Below are 17,744 nucleotides of genomic sequence, written 5' to 3' on the forward strand. Positions count from 1 at the left end.
CGCATGTCTAATCGACGTTTTCTGGGATGGGTTTGTCGGTGGAAACAAGATGGCGGCTCTGGCAAGAGCGCCAACATATATACTCGAATAGATGTCAGCAGTATCCCTCATCGAGCATTTTGTTCACAACCTGCACGTATTTCATGCATCATGAAGACCAGGAGGATGTTTTATAGTAGGGATTGAATAAACTAGGACCGTTATTAAAGTCAGCAAGATGTGCGAGAGCTATGCTCGCTCGCTGCTGCGTGTGTCGGTGGCGCAGATCTGCCAAGCGCTGGGCTGGGATGCAGTGCAGCTCACAGCCTGCGACCTGCTCTCCGATGTTCTTCACAGATATATCCAGCAGTTAGCCAGGGGTTGTCATCGATACTCGGAGCTATGTAAGTACTGTATTTCAGACATGTCCACTGTAAATTAAATTAATCTGTCTAGGTATTGGGTCGCGTTGTTTATTCCATGCTCTGTGACTAGCGCCTTCTTCAATCAAGGCCTAGTGTTAAGGTTGTCAGAGACTGTACAGTAAAGTTAGCCTAGCTCTTAGTCATGTAAACAATGACTAGGTTGGTTTGCAAAAGTCATTTCCCAAAATTACATTTATTTAATGTTTAGCTAACTACAGTCGTTATATACATTTAGTCGCTTATGACCATGTTTGTTTCTCAATTTGAAACGGGTCATACTGTGGTGTGTGTGCTAACTAGCTTGCTCAGATGTCAACATGGGGGAGTGTTCTAACATACTGTAGTTCCAATGAAAACAGTGTGGCATCTTGTTTAGAAATGGGCTTAAAAAAAATACTAGGTAACGTTAGCTGTAAATGTTTAATGTTTAGCTAACTACAGTCGTTATATACATTTAGTCGCTTATGACCATGTTTGTTTCTCAATTTGAAACGGGTCATACTGTGGTGTGTGTGCTAACTAGCTTGCTCAGATGTCAACATGGGGGAGTGTTCTAACATACTGTAGTTCCAATGAAAACAGTGTGGCATCTTGTTTAGAAATGGGCTTAAAAAAAATACTAGGTAACGTTAGCTGTAAATGCCACTTTCTTTCCTGGGTTGAATTTAATCAATGATTTGCTGAAGGCATAATTGATGGTCTAAAAAACAACTTCTGTCTGGTTTTTGAAAATCTCTTACGTCATGCAATGGTGTAAAAGACTTCACTCACTCAGTTAGTTTGTTATAGTGTATACTATAGACGGGTTGGTTGTTTAGCAACAACCGACGCATGCACAACTATGGGGCAAAACAGACAGTGTTGGCTTAGATTGTTGACAACATGTCAACTTTATTTCGTCTCCAATGTTTATTGAAAACATAAGTAAATTTGCACAATGTCATGAGCACTTGTCTCTCAAATATGTACTTACAGCTGTTGGTTTTCTAGCTTGCTAATTTGAGCTATATTGCATAGGCGTGACTTCAGTCAAAACACCTCAAAACAAAACATGGTATCAAGAACAAGATAAAACTAACTGAAACAAGCCACCTACGATCCCCCACATAGAAGCTTCTAGTCATTGTTGCCAACTATCTGGCCATCCAGAATCACAATAACACAGACTTCTGCCCCATTGAAGTGTGCGTATCGTTTCTTAAGTTATCAGCTAACCCATCTATAGTACATGCATCATATATGCATGCATAGAAGGAGAAGGAAACATAAAGGTTTGATCACGTCTCATGCATGCACTTTTCCTCTCGTCCTAGATGGGCGAACAGACCCAGTACTGGAGGACGTGGGCCAGGCCTTCAGACTGCTGGGTGTGAGCCTGTCCGAGCTGGAGGACTATGTCCATAACCTGGAGCCTGTGGGGTTCTCCCAGCAGACACCTCTCTTCCCCCTCAGCAAAAATAACATGCTGCAGTTCCCTCAGCCTGGAGTGGGGGTACGGGGGGATGCCGAGGAGAGGAGGGAATACATTCCAGATTATATGCCACCCTTGGTCTCTTTGCAAGAAGGTGAGGACTTTAACAATATTAATTGTGTGTCTGAGGGAACTGTGTGTGTGAGGTTAGGGCTGTGGGGGTCATGACATTTCGTCAGCCGGTTATTGTTATGTAAATGACTGCCGGCCTCACGGTAATTGACCGTTAATTAACATAAGGACATTAACATCTCCAGGCCTCCACACATACAAGCCGCTGATGCGCGCCTTTGGAACATCTACATTTAAAGTCTAATAAATTAGTTTAATATACATCATCACAATAAATACATTATTTATTTTAGGCAGGTCTAAAGAATCATGATATGAAGAAAATGTATTTCAGAAGAACAGAATGTATGTTATATGCTTAGCCTATTTCACTACACGTATCAACCACTGTTTGAGGAGCATGCAGCCTCTTGCTGTGCGACAGGTTATATTCCGCCAAAACTCTGTATGCCATAGACTCGCCAACAGTGTTCCTGCAGCTACCCAGTGCTTAATTTGGGAAACCAAGTGAAATCTGTTCTGGAACATCGATAGCAATGTTTTTACAATGAAACATATTGCATTAAACTGTTGACAGCCCCTCTCTCTGCGCACACTCGAGAAAGGAATGAAGGAGAGAGAGGCGGAGATGGAAGCCAAAGGTAATGTCAGCCTATTAATTATGAAAATTAAAAAAAAAAATGCCTTTATTACTAGGCTATTCAAAATCAAATACAAATGCACTATAATTGTAGGCTAACTGTAAGCCACCCTGCACAATCAATGAGCCAACAGCATCACCTAGGCCTATAGGTTCTCTCCTAGACTCATGGATAGAAAGTTTGGAGCGTAGCATAAGGTAACCAGCCCATCCAGTATGCATAATACAGTCCAGTACTATAATTAGTTTAWTTTTGGAGTATAGGCTAGACCAATTATGTATCAAAGACCTCTTAAATATATATATWTTTTTTWAAATAAATAAATTCTGCCATGCGTATTAGGCTATAAAGGCAGAATTATTATTTTAATTCTGTATTTTTTTTCRGGCTTGGGCTCACATAGGCCTATGCATAAGCTCTAATACAGTGCCTTCAGAAAGTATTCACACACGTTAACTTTTTCCACATTTTGTTTGTAAAAATAGTCTGAATTTAAAATGGATTAAATTGACTTTTGTTTCCCGCTGGCCTACACACAATACCCTATAATGTCAAAGTGGAATTATGTTTTTCGGAATGTTTATAAATGTTTAAAAGCCGGGGCGGCAGATAGCATAGTGGTTAGAGCGTTGAACTAGTGACCGAAAGGTTGCAAGATCRAATCCCCGAGCTGACAAGGTAAAAATCTGTCGTTCTGCCCCTGAACAAGGCAGTTAACCCACTGTTCCTAGGCCGTCATTGAAAATATGTTCTGAACTGACTTGCCCAGTTAAATAAAGGTAAAATAAAAATTAAGCTGCCAAATCAATCAAACTCTAGTCAAACTGCTCGAGAGTGAGAATAGAATCCTCTCGCCTCGTTATCCAATACTAGTAATGCTGTTAAGGTAATCGGGTGGAATAGTTTCACAAAWAAGAAAGTTGTTGCAGTGCATTGTGGTTAATGAGAGAACATCTAGACACTAATGTGATACAAAATCCCAATGTTGATACAAGATTGAATAGGCCTACCCATTTAGAAATATTACTTTGCATAATGGGGATAATCTAAACCAAAGGGAGATAAAATTTCCAGAGATCTAAATGGCACTCACACAGAGCATATACAGTGTCTTCAGAAAGTATTCACAACCCTTGACTTCTTCCACATTTTGTTGAGCCTGAATTTAAAATGGATTAAATTCTGATTTTGTGTCACAGGCCTAGACACAATACCCCATAATGTTAAAGTGAAATTATGTTTTTTGATATTTTTACAAATTAATTTTTTTTTTTTTTATGGCAAGCCTAAATAAATTCAGGAGTAAACATTTGCTTAACAAGTCACGTAAGTTGCATGGACTCAATCGGTGTGCAATAATAGTGTTTAACATGATTTTTGAATGACTACCTCATCTCTGTACCCCACACATACAATTATCTGTAAGATCTGTCGGTCTAGCAGTGAATTTCAAACACAGATTCAACCACAAAGACCAGGTGCAAAGAAAAGAAGGGCACTTATTGGTAGATCGGTAAAAAAAAAAAAAAGAAGCTGAATATCCCTTTGAACATGGTGGAGTTATTACATTTACATTTAAGTCATTTAGCAGACGCTCTTATCCAGAGCGACTTACAAATTGGTGCATTCACCTTATGATATCCAGTGGAACAACCACTTTACAATAGTGCATCTAACTCTTTTAAGGGGGGGGGGGGGTTAGAAGGATTACTTTATCCTATCCTAGGTATTCCTTAAAGAGGTGGGGTTTCAGGTGTCTCCGGAAGGTGGTGATTGACTCCGCTGACCTGGCGTCGTGAGGGAGTTTGTTCCACCATTGGGGTGCCAGAGCAGCGAACAGTTTTGACTGGGCTGAGCGGGAACTGTACTTCCTCAGAGGTAGGGAGGCGAGCAGGCCAGAGGTGGATGAACGCAGTGCCCTTGTTTGGGTGTAGGGCCTGATCAGAGCCTGAAGGTACGGAGGTGCCGTTCCCCTCACAGCTCTGTAGGCAAGCACCATGGTCTTGTAGCGGATGCGAGCTTCAACTGGAAGCCAGTGGAGAGAGCGGAGGAGCGGGGTGACGTGAGAGAACTTGGGAAGGTTGAACACCAGACGGGCTGCGGCGTTCTGGATGAGTTGAGTTATTAATTACACTTTGGATGGTTTAGCAAAACACCCAGTCACTACAAAAATACAGGCGTCCTTCCTAACTCAGTTACCACTCAGGGATTTCACCATGGGGCCAATGGTGACTTTAAAACAGTTTCAGAGTTTATTGACTGTGATAGGAGAAAACTGAGGATGGATCAACAACATTGTCATAACACCTTAATACTAACCTAATTGACAGAGTGAAAAGAAGGAAGTACAGAATAATAATATTCAATTTGACAGAGCTTGAAGAATTTTGAAAAGAATAATGGGCAGATATTGTTCAATCCAATTGTGCAAAGCCCATAGAGACTTGCCCAGAAAGACTCACAACTGTAATCACTGCCAACGGTGATTCCTTAATGTGTGGACTCAGGGGTATTTCAGTATTCATTTTGAATACATTTACAAAAGTTTCTAAAAACAGGTTTTCACTTTGTCATAATGGGGTATGGGGTGTAAATTCAGGTTGTAACACAACACAATTTGGAATGTCAAGGGGTATGAATACTTTCTGAAGGCACTGTATGCTTATGGGTGTTTTGATTTAATCTTAGAAAGCACTGTCCGTTTAGTTGGGTTTGGCTTTGAAACAACATCCACAACGACCATGTTTTCCACTCAGTTTCAACCTGTTGTTCGAACTTCTTTCTTCAAATTGATCAGTGAGGTCAGTTTTAAAAGCATGATACTGTTCTGATGAGTGATTGATGGGATTTTCGAATGCATTTGCATTGATGTCAGAGTGGTTAGAGGGACAATAGAGCACTGAGTACCAGGCCATTAGCACCTGACAGTTGATAACGAGTTGTGTACTGAATGCATGTCCAGAGTGCCTAAGAGGAGATTACCGTGACCGCTTGACTGCGGTTATGACTCATCACTGCTGGAGTAGCGGTAATATGTTCACCGCAACAGCCCTACGTGAGACACGTGTGCGTGCTTTTGTGTGTTAATGGGGTTACGATGGACAGATAATCAGTGCTTTTTTTCTTTGTCCTTTAATACAATACTAATCAGAGGGCGAGATTGATTGAATGGCAGTGATGAACCTTTGACTTTCTCTCTCACTCTCACTCTCCCTCTGCTTCTCTTTGCTGTGTCTCATCCTCTCTCCCTCTCTCTCTTCTCCCATCTATAGAAGAGGAGGAGGAGGAAGAAGCCCTGGCGGACATGGGCACCTCTGCCGAGGCCATGCAGGTCCCGCTGGACGATACAGACGAGGACATGGATGACGACGAGGTGGTGAACGATGAGAACCACCCTGTGAAGAGACACCTAGACAGCCCCGACGCCGCCATGGGTATGATGCCCACCTCCAAGAGGCCTCGCATGCACCCCGGCTTCAGCCCCGACTGGAGCATGGAGCCCAGGGAGCCCCTCACCTCCCTCAACCCTCAGCGTGTCCCTCCAGGCATGATGGCCTCCCATTCCCACGACAGCATGGGTTCAATGTCTCTGTCTCCAGAGACACCTGGGCCTCCGACATTGTTCAGACCCCAGCCGGTGACCCCAGGGAGACACTCTGATCATAAGTCTCATGGCGGTCAAGGCCGCAAAGGGCCCAAAGGCTCATCCCCTGGTAGGCCACGGACTAAGTCCCCAAAGGGGGTCAATGCTGGTGGGGCTATGTCAGGCAGCCCCATCCGCTCGCCCAAATCTTCCAAGGAGCGGAAAAAGTCCCCGGGCCGGACCAAGAGCCCTAAAAGTCCCAAGAGCCCCAAAATGGGTTCTGGAGTCAAGTCTGGTTCTCACTCCCAGGGAAAAGCAGAGGCTCAGGCCCTGGCCCTACAGAGACTTCCCCTGTCGGCCCTCAGCGAGAGGATGGGGAAGGAAAACATCCACGTGCAGCAAAGCCTGGAGGACCGCGAGCTGGCGGGTTTCGTCTCTGATAAACTCTGCGAACCTGGCGGCGACAACGCTGATATTGACGATTCTATCGACGCTGTGATCGCTAGGGCATGCGCTGAGCGAGAGCCTGACCCGTTTGCCTTCTCATCAGGCTCCGAGTCAGAGAGTGATGGCTTCTCCTCTCCACGGAGGCTTACTATCATGGAGCCAGGCGGAACGCCTAAGCTCTCACTGGGTGCCAACAGCCTGGGTAAAGACACTTCTACACCGCTTCACGTCAACGCAGGCGGTGGCCCCGGGAACTGGACCATGGACGACTCCATCAACGAGGTCCTACGTAAAGTAAACCAGGGCGGTCCAAATGCGGGACACCCCCAAGGCGAGTCATACCTGTCCTCAGCATCCGCCTCGCCCCCGACCCCTGAGCCCCTCCTCAAGATGTACGAGGAGAAGAACAAGCTTGTCTCCTCGGCTGACATCAAGAAGAAACTCAAGAAGGAGCTGAAGACGAAGATGAAGAAGAAGGAGAAAGGAGAGAAGCCAAAAGATAAAGAGAGGGATAAGGACAAGGGGAAGATGAAAGAGAAGAACAAGGATAAGAACAGGGATAAGAGCAAAGATTCTTTCTCCAAGGAGGCCAAGATGCCATGGAAGGACTTCGGTAACAAGGACGATGACCTCAGGGAACACTTCCTGGGTCAGAGGTCAGGGTTCGGCGGACCCGAGGGCTCCGTGATCAAGATCAAGTCGCGAGATGGAGGGGATGGCAGTGGCAGGAAGGAGAAGGACAAACACAAAGACAAAAAAAAGGACAAGGAGAAGAGCAAGAAGGGCAAAGACAAGCGGGACAAGGGTAAGGACCGGCAGAAGATATCCTCCCTCACCCCGTTCGGTTTGGGTGACATGCCTGCCCTGTTCAGCCCATCGACGTGTCTCCGCATCCCCTCCATGCTGCCTCCTCTTCCGCCTATCCTCCAGGAAAAGGATGTGAAGAGCAAAGAGAAGGACAAGAAGAAAGACAAGAAGGAGAAGAAGAAGAAGAAAGATAAAGACAAGGAGAAGGAAAAGGAGAGGGAAAAATCCAAGGAGAAGGAGAGGGAGAAAGAGGAGAAGAGGAAAGAGAAGGAGAAAGACAAGGAAAAACGGGAGAAGGAGAAAGAGAAGGAAAAAGAGAGGATTAGGCTCGAAAAGGTAAGTTGTGTTTTTCCAGTATTGATTTATAGTGTAGCGTTTATAACAGTGACTAACTGGTTGCTCTCCTTTCTTCCCTCTGTCACAGGTGAGGGTGGAGACTCCAGTGGCTGTCCCATCACCAGTCATCCCCAGGCTTACCCTAAGGGTTGGGGCTGGCCAGGACAAAATGTATGTTTCTCAATTCAATTAAACTTTCTGTCCATTTATATGTCCCTTCATTTAACTTACAGAGCATTCGGAAAGTATTCAGACCCCTTCACTTTTTCCACATTTTGTTACATTRCATCTGTATTCTAAAATTGATTAAATAAGAGATACCTTATTTACGTAAGTATTCAGACACTTTGCTATGAGACTCGAAATTGAGTTCAGGTGCATCCTGTTTCCATTGATCATCCTTGAGATGTTTCTACAACTTGGAGTCGAGCTGTGGTAAATTCAATTGATTGGACATGATTTGGAAAGGCACACACCTGTCTATAWARGGTCCCAACGTTGACAGTGCATGTCAGAGCAAAAACCAAGCCATGAGATCGAAGGAATTGTCTGTAGAGCTCCGAGACAGGATTGTGTTGAGGCACAGATCAGGGGAAGGGTACCAAAAAATGTCTGCAACATTGAAGCTCCCCAAGAACACAGTGGCCTCCATCATTCTTAATTGGAAGAAGTTTGGAACCACCAAGACACTTCCTAGAGCCAGCCAAACTGAACAATCGGGGGAGAAGGGTCTTGGTCAGGGAGGTGACCAAGAACCCGATGGTCACTTTGACAGAGCTCCAGAGTTCCTCTGTGGAGATGGGAGGACCTTCCAGGACAACCATCTCTGCAGCACTCTACCAATCAGGCCTTTATGGTGGCGTGACCAGACTGAAGCGACTCCTCAGTAAAAGGCACATGACAGCCCACTTGGAGTTTGCTTCTCTGGCCATGAGAAGCAAGATTCTCTGGTCTGAGGAAACCAAGATTGAAGTCGTTAGCCTGAATGCCAAGTGTCACGCCAGGAGGAAACCTGGCACCGCTCATCACCTGGCCAATACCATCCCTATGGTGAAGCATGGTGGTGGCAGCATCATGCTGTTGGGATGTTTTTCAGCAGCAGGGACACAGGGTGATTAGTCAGGTTTGAGGGAAAGATAAACAGAGCAAAGTACAGAGAGATCCTTCATGAAAACCTGCTCCAGAGCACTCAGGACCTCCGACTGGTGTGAAGGTTCACCTTCCAACAGGACAATGACCCTAAGCCAAGACAACGCAGGAGTGGCTTTGGGACAAATCTCTGAATGTCCTTGAGTGTCCCAGCCAGAGGAGGGACTTGAATACGATCGAACATCTCTGGAGAGACCTGAAAATATCTGTGCAGCAACGCTCCCCATCCAACCTGACAGAGCTTGAGAGGATCTGCCAAGAAGAATGGGAGAAACTCCCCAAATACAGGTGTGCCAAGTTTGTAGCTTAATACCCAAGAAGACTTGAGACTGTAATCGCTGCCAAAGGTGCTTCAACAAAGTACTGAGTAAAGGGTCTGAATACTTATGTAAATGTGATATTTGTTGTTGTTTTTTTAATACATTTGCAAACATTTCCCCCCCCCCMAAAAAACTGTTTTTGCTTTGTCATTATGGGCTATTGTGTGCTGATTGATGAGGGGGGGGAAAAACAATTTAATCAATTTTAGAATAAGGCTGTAATGTACTTTACGGATGAACTCTAATTTGTCCACATCTACAGTTACATCAAACACATACAACACAGACACATATGAAACCATACATAGAAATACTGTACCGAACAAATTCTGTTGGCTCTGTGTAGCAAGGCAGCTGTATTGTTGATCCGCATGCAGTAATGTGTCATAGGCTCTGGTTTGACCCCCCCCCCCCCCTCCTCTGTTTCTCTTTATATCCATCTCCAGAGTTATCAGTAAGGTGGTTCCCAATTCCGAGCCACCGCTGCCGCCACCCAAGATGCCAGCACCCAAGATCACCGCCACTAAATCAGGACCTGGCAGTCGCCTTCAGCCCCCACCACCTCCACCCCTATTGTCCCCAGTTGTACCCTCGTTGCTCTCCCCCGCCTCCATTCTGTCCTCCAGCAAACTGCCTGTACGCAGTGTGATCACTGAAACTGTCAGGACGTACGTGGTGAGTCCCAGTCAGACCCTCTACCTCAACCATATAGACAATTATGTGTCTGTCATGCCTATCCTCTATCTCAGGGGTTCTCAAACATTTTGGGGGCCGGGGACCCCTTTTGTGATAGCAAATTCATCAGGGAATAGCTTACAAGGAGTTTTACTATGATGTCTGTAGTGCATGGCTGGACTAGTGTTGTCACGACACCAGAATWTTGACTTCGATACCAGGTTTAGTATCACAATACTCAACACAAGGCATATTAGCCAAAGTCCCAGAATGGCCCTTGATCCAGACAGAGAAACTCAGCTATTGCTCTGTTCAGTTGCTGGGCATCTTTTGAGTTCAACATCATCACATTTGACATTTTTTAAGTCAAATTTTTTGGAGACAGACATGTATGCTTTAATGAATAAATTATACAATCAATGTGACTTTGGTAAAAACAATCTAACTACATAACAAAATAATGGCAATTTATTTGAATGGTAAATCTCTATTGATGAACTGGATGTAGCTTAGGCAGAGTCACAATACAGGTGAATATATATTCAATAGGAGTGTGTGTTGCAGTAGAGTTAGTGAGCATGTTTTGGATGATATGACGGGGCTAAAGATTACAGACAATCTGTTTATCTTCCATTTGGGACTTATATTATTGTACTGATCATCAACATTTGCATAGAAGTAGCTTATTTTATAAAAGTGCGCGCTGTCTCTTTAACCAGTAATGACTCATTCACAAGGCAAGAGGGGGGCGGTGGTCGGAGCCCTACTCACACACAGTCAGTTCGCTGAGGCAATAGGTCATCTTTGGGTGAGACACGTGAGAGAGAACGATTTTAAGTGAATTAATAAAGTTGGTGGCAATCAGCTTTAAAATCAGTATATTTTTCGCGTTATAGTTTGCATATTATCACAAACATAGTACTAGGGTAATTAATTGATGTTAGCTTCAGCTGTAAGCTAGCAAGGAAAGTTAGCCTGCACAGATACAGACTTGATGAGTGAGACACATTTGACAGAATTACCGAAATATCTCTTCTTCTTTTTTACCAAACCGCTTTTCATGTTCTAATATCAAAAAAGTACAGAAGTTTCGGTATACCGTGCAACACTAGGCTGGATGTGTGATGTACAGTTGAGTCAATTGGAGGTGTAACTGTGGATGTATTTCAAGGCCTACCTTCAAACTCAGTGCCTCGTTTCTTGACATCATGGGAAAATCAAAAGAAATCAGCCAAGACCTCAGAAAAAAAATTGTAGACCTCCACAAGTCTGGTTTATCCTTGGGAGAAATTTCCAAACGCCTGAAGGTACCACGTTCATCTGTACAAACAATAGTACGCAAGTATAAACAACATGGGACCACGCAGCCGTCATACCGCTCAGGAAGGAGACGTGTTCTGTCTCCTTGGTGTGAAAAGTGCAAATCAATCCCAGAACAACAGCAAAGGACCTTGTGAAGATGCTGAAGGAACAGGTACAAAAGTATCTATATCCACAGTAAAACGAGTCCTATATCGACAGAACCTGAAAGGCCGCTCAGCAAGGAAGAAGCCACTGCTCCAAAACCGCCATAAAAAAGCCAGACTACGGTTTGCGACTGCACATGGGGACAAAGATCGTACTTTTTGGAGAATTGTCCTCTGGTCTGATGAAACAAAAATAGAACTGTTTGGCCATAATGACCATCATTATGTTTGGAGGAAAAAGGGGAGGCTTGCAAGCCGAAGAACACCATCCCAACCGTGAAGCACGGGGGTGGCAGCATCATGTTGTGGGGGTGCTTTGCTGCAGGAGGGACTGGTACGCTTCACAAAATAGATGGCATCATGAGGAGGGAACATTATGTGGATATATTGAATCAACCATCTCAAGACATCAGTCAGGAAGTTAAAGCTTGGTCGCAAATGGGTCTTCCAAATGGACAATGACCCCAAGCATACTTCCAAAGTTGTGGCAAAATGGCTTACGGACAACAAAGTCAAGGTATTKGAGTGGCCATCACAAAGCCCTGACCTCAATCCTATAGGAAATGTGTGGGCAGAACTGAAAAAGCGTGTGTGAGCAAGGAGGCCTACAAACCAGACTCAGTTACACCAGCTCTGTCAGGAGGAATGGGCCAAAATTCACCCAACGTATTATGGGAAGCTTGTGGAAGGCTACCCAAAATGTTTGACCCAAGTTAAACAATTTTATAGGCAATGCTACCAAATACCAATTGAGCGTATGTAAACTTCTGACCTACTGGGAATGTGATGAAAGAAATAAAAGCTGAAATAAATAATTCTCTCTACTATTATTCTGACATTTCACATTCTTAAAATAAAGTGGTGATCCTAACTGACCTAAGACAGGGAATTTTTACTTGGATTAAATGTCAGGAATTGTGAAAAACTGAGTTTAAATGTATTTGGCTAAGGTGTATGTAAACTTCCGACTTCAACTGTATATTCTTATTTTAATCCTGAGTGTCTTGTTGCTTACACTTTCTCTCCGTAGATTCGTGATGAGTTGGGGAACCAGATCTGGATCTGTCCTGGTTGCAACAAGCCTGATGACGGCAGTCCCATGATCGGCTGTGATGACTGCGATGACTGGTACCATTGGTAGGAAAGGCTTTGCTTCATCCATTCATTTATCTACTGTGGTTCAGTCCAGCTGATATGACTAGTTATTGCTGTAGAAGGATAGTGAGGAACATGTACTAGGATACTAGTTGTTGAACCGAGAAAATATACTTATGCTGCACTGTGGAAAGCTGATATCCACTTTTACTTTTATGTCACTCCAACTTCCCTCCTTTTTTCACTCACTCACTGATTCCGTCCTTCTCTTCTCAGGCCATGTGTTGGGATGGTCTCGGCCCCTCCCGAGGACCAGCAGTGGTTCTGTGTGAAGTGTGCCGGCAAGAAGAAGGACAAAAAACACAAGAAGCGGAAGCACAAAGTGCATTGAGACTATGCAAAACAAAGCACACTTTGGACTTTTCATTAGCTGGACTGACTGCTTCTTCAAGCCATACTGGAACACTCTTGGCACTGGCTGTAAAAAAAAAAAAGGAAACAAAGAAATTAAAAACATGACAGATAAGACATTCACACATCCTGATGATTTTAGTGAATGACAGACTCTTTAACCAGCACATATCCAACCTCAGCTTTTAAGGCTACGTCCTAGTTCTGTAACCTTCTCCCAAAGTGTGCATGTGGCTTGCACACTAAAAGCATTGGGTTGATGTAAGCATTGGCTGGAGAGAGTTTCCACCATTGTTTAAATCTAGAGAATTAGGACACAGTCTTTGTTGTGAGAGCCCTTGGCCCAGCGTTCAGTAGGTGTGATGTCGTCACAGASATCATGCCTTTCCATCATCGTGGTTACAAACCGATCACTGTTGAGTTCAATGTTGTCAAAGATAGCATTGGCATGGTATGGAGAAAAATCTACATTCATCCATCTTCATATTATTCTTGTTGTTTTGTTAGTATTTCTATAGCCTGGTCCGTTCGTTATCTGTTTGTGCTGTCTTGCCAACTCCTATGGCCTTTGGCTTGAGTTGGAGATGGCAAGACAACACAAACTTATCTTGGAACAAGGCTAGTATTTCCACAAAAAAGTTCAATAACATCGAACTGAATGACAGATTCAGATCCCCCCGGTTTTCTGCAGTATCATTTAAATATGTCATGTATATAAAGGTAACTGCATTTGTGTGTATTATAAAATGCGTAAATACCAACTTCCAACCAAGCCCAAGTGCATTCTGTTCTTAGRAGTCTTCTGACTTGTTAAATCCATTTCCAAATTATTGGTTTTTAATGATTTTCTGTATATTTTTTTTAATTACATTTTAATTTTTTCCCCTTATGAATTGTCCCCCAATCAGAGTTATACTGTAGCTGTGCTCGTTGTACACGTATCTCATTTTGCTGATATTTACAATATTAAAGACTAACCGTCTCATTGACATCCAATTTTTTTTTCAAAAGAATGCACTCATTTGTACTTAACTTCTCTGTACGCAACTTTACTTTGATATAATTTGAGGGCATACGCACTTCTATCTTCCTTCATGCATTTACATTGATTGTTCTGTGCAATTTTGAACCTTTCCCTATACATTTTTTCCCCTTTGTTTTGATGCATTTAATGAATGAAAATACAGTGGAAATATTTTAACAAAACAGTGAATTTGAATTTGTTAAATTAATCAGAAAATGTTTTGATGAAGAAGTAGTATGTCATTTTTGCCTTTGGATTTCTGTCTGAGGAGCAGGGAGTCATACTGCTCAAAACATATCCRTGTCACCAGCTGGAGGTGAATCACTAGCCGTCTCAGCTGTAGCACCCAAGAAGAGCCTAGTGCAGAGTGTTCAAGTAAATGTTTCTGTTCCCTTGCCAACTCCTTATGCATGTCCAAATACCATAAGGAGTTGGCAAGAGAGCAGAAATGGACTGGCACCCAAAAGTCTAGTGTATAGTCTAATAGAATGTTCAAGTACTAAAACCTAGTGCAGAATGTTCGAGTAGGCTGAAAGCCTAGTGTAGAATGTTCAAGTACACTCTCCGGTAACATTTTACTTTACTTAAAGCCAACTGGTGCAATGCTTTATCTCTTGTTATAAACATGTATGAACCTTTATACTTTCTTATTATAATGCTTAAAAAGGCTAAGGTAAGTAGGATGTTAAAGTAAAGCTTAGTTCAGAATGTTTAAGGAGTAATGTCTTCCTGGTGTGGTAATACATAAAATGAAATCTAATTGAATTCATCACATGCGTCGAATACAACAGGTGTAGACCATACAGAGAAATGCTTACTTAGAAGCTCTTTCCCAATGATGCAGAGTTAAATACGAAAAAGAAAAAACAAGAAGGAAGCTATATACAGCAGTACCGTGCAGTATCAAGGTGCAGGTATATGTGGTAATTGAGGTAGATATGTACATGTAGGCAGGTGGAGAAGTGACTAGGCATCAGGATAGATACGAGTAAAAAGTAAGAGCAGGGTATATGATGGGTGTATATGAACATTTTGCCCATTTCATGGTTTTCCTGTCAGGCAATATGCAGCACAGTTATGTACCATTACACAGCAAATCTTCAGATTTTGCATTTCTCCATATGACCACATGGTGTCATTCTTAATGCAGGAACGAGCAGGTGTCTTCACATGCCAAGAAGACCTGAGAGAGAAGCTCTTATACAATGTTTTGGATTCTGGTGCATGACGAAGTGGAATTCATTTTGCTCACAGCATGCTCATCAAAAAGCATGTGCTCCCAAATACTGAATGTAGAAACTGGAAGGAATGTCTCTCTGGTATACAGTTTGGCCCATTTGGAGAACTCCATTTACTGCCTTTGAACTGTAATCATGACAGTCCACTTGCTTTTGTAGTGTCTGTCTTTTGTTCCCCCATGACGCAACAAACCACAGGTGCTATGGGATTGATAATAGACTAGTAAATTGGTTTATAATGAGGCCTACATCATGCAGAAGAATATTTTGTTGCTTTTCTACCTGTAGGTAAAATGCTGAGCGCAATGTTTGATTGAACAGCAAAAAAGAAAACCAACACTTGCAGAGATCACAAAATAATTTGCTGACACCCGGTGATTGGTGTTATTAAAAACATAATTTAGGTATCTGTTTTGCAGTCTGTATAGGAAGAATGCATTTTGCTTTTTGTTTTTGAGCTCCAGATCACGTATCACTTACCACTCACTTATGTACAGTGTATAAGAGTATCTGTGCAAATAATAAGAATAGCAACAGCATGGGAACTCATCTCCATAGTAACAGGCAATATTTTCATTTTCTGTCACTCCATGAGTTGGGAGGCACTTAGTTTGTAACTTGCATCGTGATGGTATTTAAAGCTACAGCCTGTACTCCAATGGGTATATAATATATCATTCATTTAAATAACCATTGAACAGCGGCAACTATCACAGATTGCACCTTCAAGAAGCTACAGTATTAGTTTCTGGCGTCTGTCACATCTGGAAGGTATCCCAAATGGGCACACATTTCATTCATTGTTAAAGGTGTAATCTGCAATAGTTACAGCTGTTCAATGAAATAACCATTGAACAGGTGTAACTATTGCAGATTCATTTACACCTTTAAGGGGAAAACGAGCTACAGTATAAGTTTCTGCTGCCTGTCACAGCTTGGTACATCTCACGCTGGGCGTTTCATCTTGGTCTATTTTAGACCAGTTGAATCAGATGATGTGGGCTATTCATCTTGATGACATTTTTACTGTAAACTGACCATTTTGGCCAGGCCGGAAGCAGAACTGATGCATTTTACTGTCATGCTTGGGCTGTGTTGTGTGGGTGGCTGGCTGGCTGGGTGGGTAGTGTAGGTGAGAGCTAATAATGTAATGCTGCACATAGGCCTTTAGAGAACGTTATGAGATAGAGAACGTGTGTGTGTGTGTGTGACACAGCTGGCCCTCAATGGAGAAGAGACACGAGGTTGTCTGATGTGAAGAAATCAAGGAGGAAGTGAAAGGGGACTGGCCTTAGAAAAAGAGAAGTAAAAAGTGTCCTATTGCACATGCAAAATAAGCTCATTAATGACCTAAGGTGGTTTGTACAGATAAATAAAAATGTGCTTTCATGGCTCTCTGCTAGCTTTATCAGGTTATGCAACACAATGCATTCATTCAACAATACACAAATCTTTCAATATGTAACAAAGTTTATGCAACAGCCTTTGTAAGAAAGTGTGGTAGGCTCATACATGCTCATAAAAAGCCATGAAGCATTATATGTACAGAGTTAAGTGCAAGCAAACATTCTGTACACAAGTTTGGCATTTGAAATTAAACTGGATTTATACAAGCTCTTCCCTGCTAATGTAATAATAATGTAAATGTCGTGCAAATCCTTTTTACAAGCAAACTGTATCCTCTCCGGTGTGATAAACGAGACAGTAGACAGGTACATGATCTCCTCTCGTGATGACCATGACTGCCTAGTCCTGTTGATAATCTTAGCCAAATTTCTCTTATGGTGCTGGGTGGTTAAGACTTCTCCCCCCCTCTCCTCTCTCTCTCCTCTTCAATCTCAGGAGGCTGAAGAAATTTGGCTTGGCTCCTAAAACCCTCACAAATTTTTACAGATGCACAATTGAGAGCATCCTGTCAGGCTGTATCACCGCCTGGTACGGCAACTGCACTGCCCGCAACCGCAGGGCTCTCCAGAGGGTGGTGCGGTCTGCCCAATGCATCACCGGGGGCAAACTATCTGCCCACCAGGACACCTACAGCACCCAATGTCTCAGGAAGGGCAAAAAGATCATCAAGGTCATCAACCACCCGAGCCACAGCCTGTTCACCCCGCTATCAACCAGATGGCGAGGTCAGTACAGGTGTATCAAAGCTGGGACCGAGAGACTGAAAAACAACTTCTATCTTAAGGCCATCAGACTGTTAAATAGCCATCACTAGCCGGCTTCCACCCGGTTACGCAACCCTGCACCTTAGTCTGCTGCACTATATAGATAGACTTGGAATCACTGGCCACTTTAATAATTGAACACTAGTCACTTTAATGATGTTTACAAACTACTTTACTCATCTCATATGCATATACTGTATTCTATTCTACTGTATTTTAGTCAATGCCACTCCGACATTGCTTGATCTAATATGCATATATTTCTCATTTCCAAATCAAATCAATTTATATAGCCCTTCTTACATCAGCTGATATATCAAAGTGCTGTACAGAAACCCAGCCTAAAACCCCAAACAGCAAGCAATGCAGGTGTAGAAGCACGGTGGCTAGGAAAAACTCCCTAGAAATGCCAAAACCTAGGAAGAAACCTAGAG

At 43.0% G+C, this 17,744-nt stretch overlaps 1 protein-coding gene across 1 annotated transcript; it reads left to right on the forward strand.

The window, feature by feature from the left end:
• Nucleotides 1–40: 40 nt before the first annotated feature.
• Nucleotides 41–13,873, forward strand: LOC111952375 (transcription initiation factor TFIID subunit 3). Its single transcript, XM_023970981.2, has 7 exons — nucleotides 41–383; nucleotides 1,718–1,969; nucleotides 5,861–7,761; nucleotides 7,850–7,932; nucleotides 9,677–9,905; nucleotides 12,402–12,508; nucleotides 12,743–13,873. The coding sequence occupies exons 1-7, from the start codon at nucleotides 218–220 to the stop codon at nucleotides 12,855–12,857; spliced, it is 2,853 nt and encodes a 950-aa protein (XP_023826749.1). The 5' UTR covers nucleotides 41–217; the 3' UTR covers nucleotides 12,858–13,873.
• Nucleotides 13,874–17,744: the final 3,871 nt, after the last annotated feature.

Source organism: Salvelinus sp. IW2-2015, linkage group LG26 (genome assembly GCF_002910315.2).
Source record: "Salvelinus sp. IW2-2015 linkage group LG26, ASM291031v2, whole genome shotgun sequence".
In the NCBI taxonomy this organism is placed as follows: domain Eukaryota; kingdom Metazoa; phylum Chordata; class Actinopteri; order Salmoniformes; family Salmonidae; genus Salvelinus; species Salvelinus sp. IW2-2015.

Coding starts and splice junctions, on each gene's coding strand:
- LOC111952375 (XM_023970981.2), top strand. CDS start 218: ATGTGCGAGAGCTATGCTCGCTCGCTGCTGCGTGTGTCGGTGGCGCAG. Junction 9,906..12,401: donor AAACTGTCAGGACGTACGTG/GTGAGTCCCAGT, acceptor TTCTCTCCGTAG/ATTCGTGATGAGTTGGGGAA. Junction 12,509..12,742: donor TGCGATGACTGGTACCATTG/GTAGGAAAGGCT, acceptor TTCTCTTCTCAG/GCCATGTGTTGGGATGGTCT.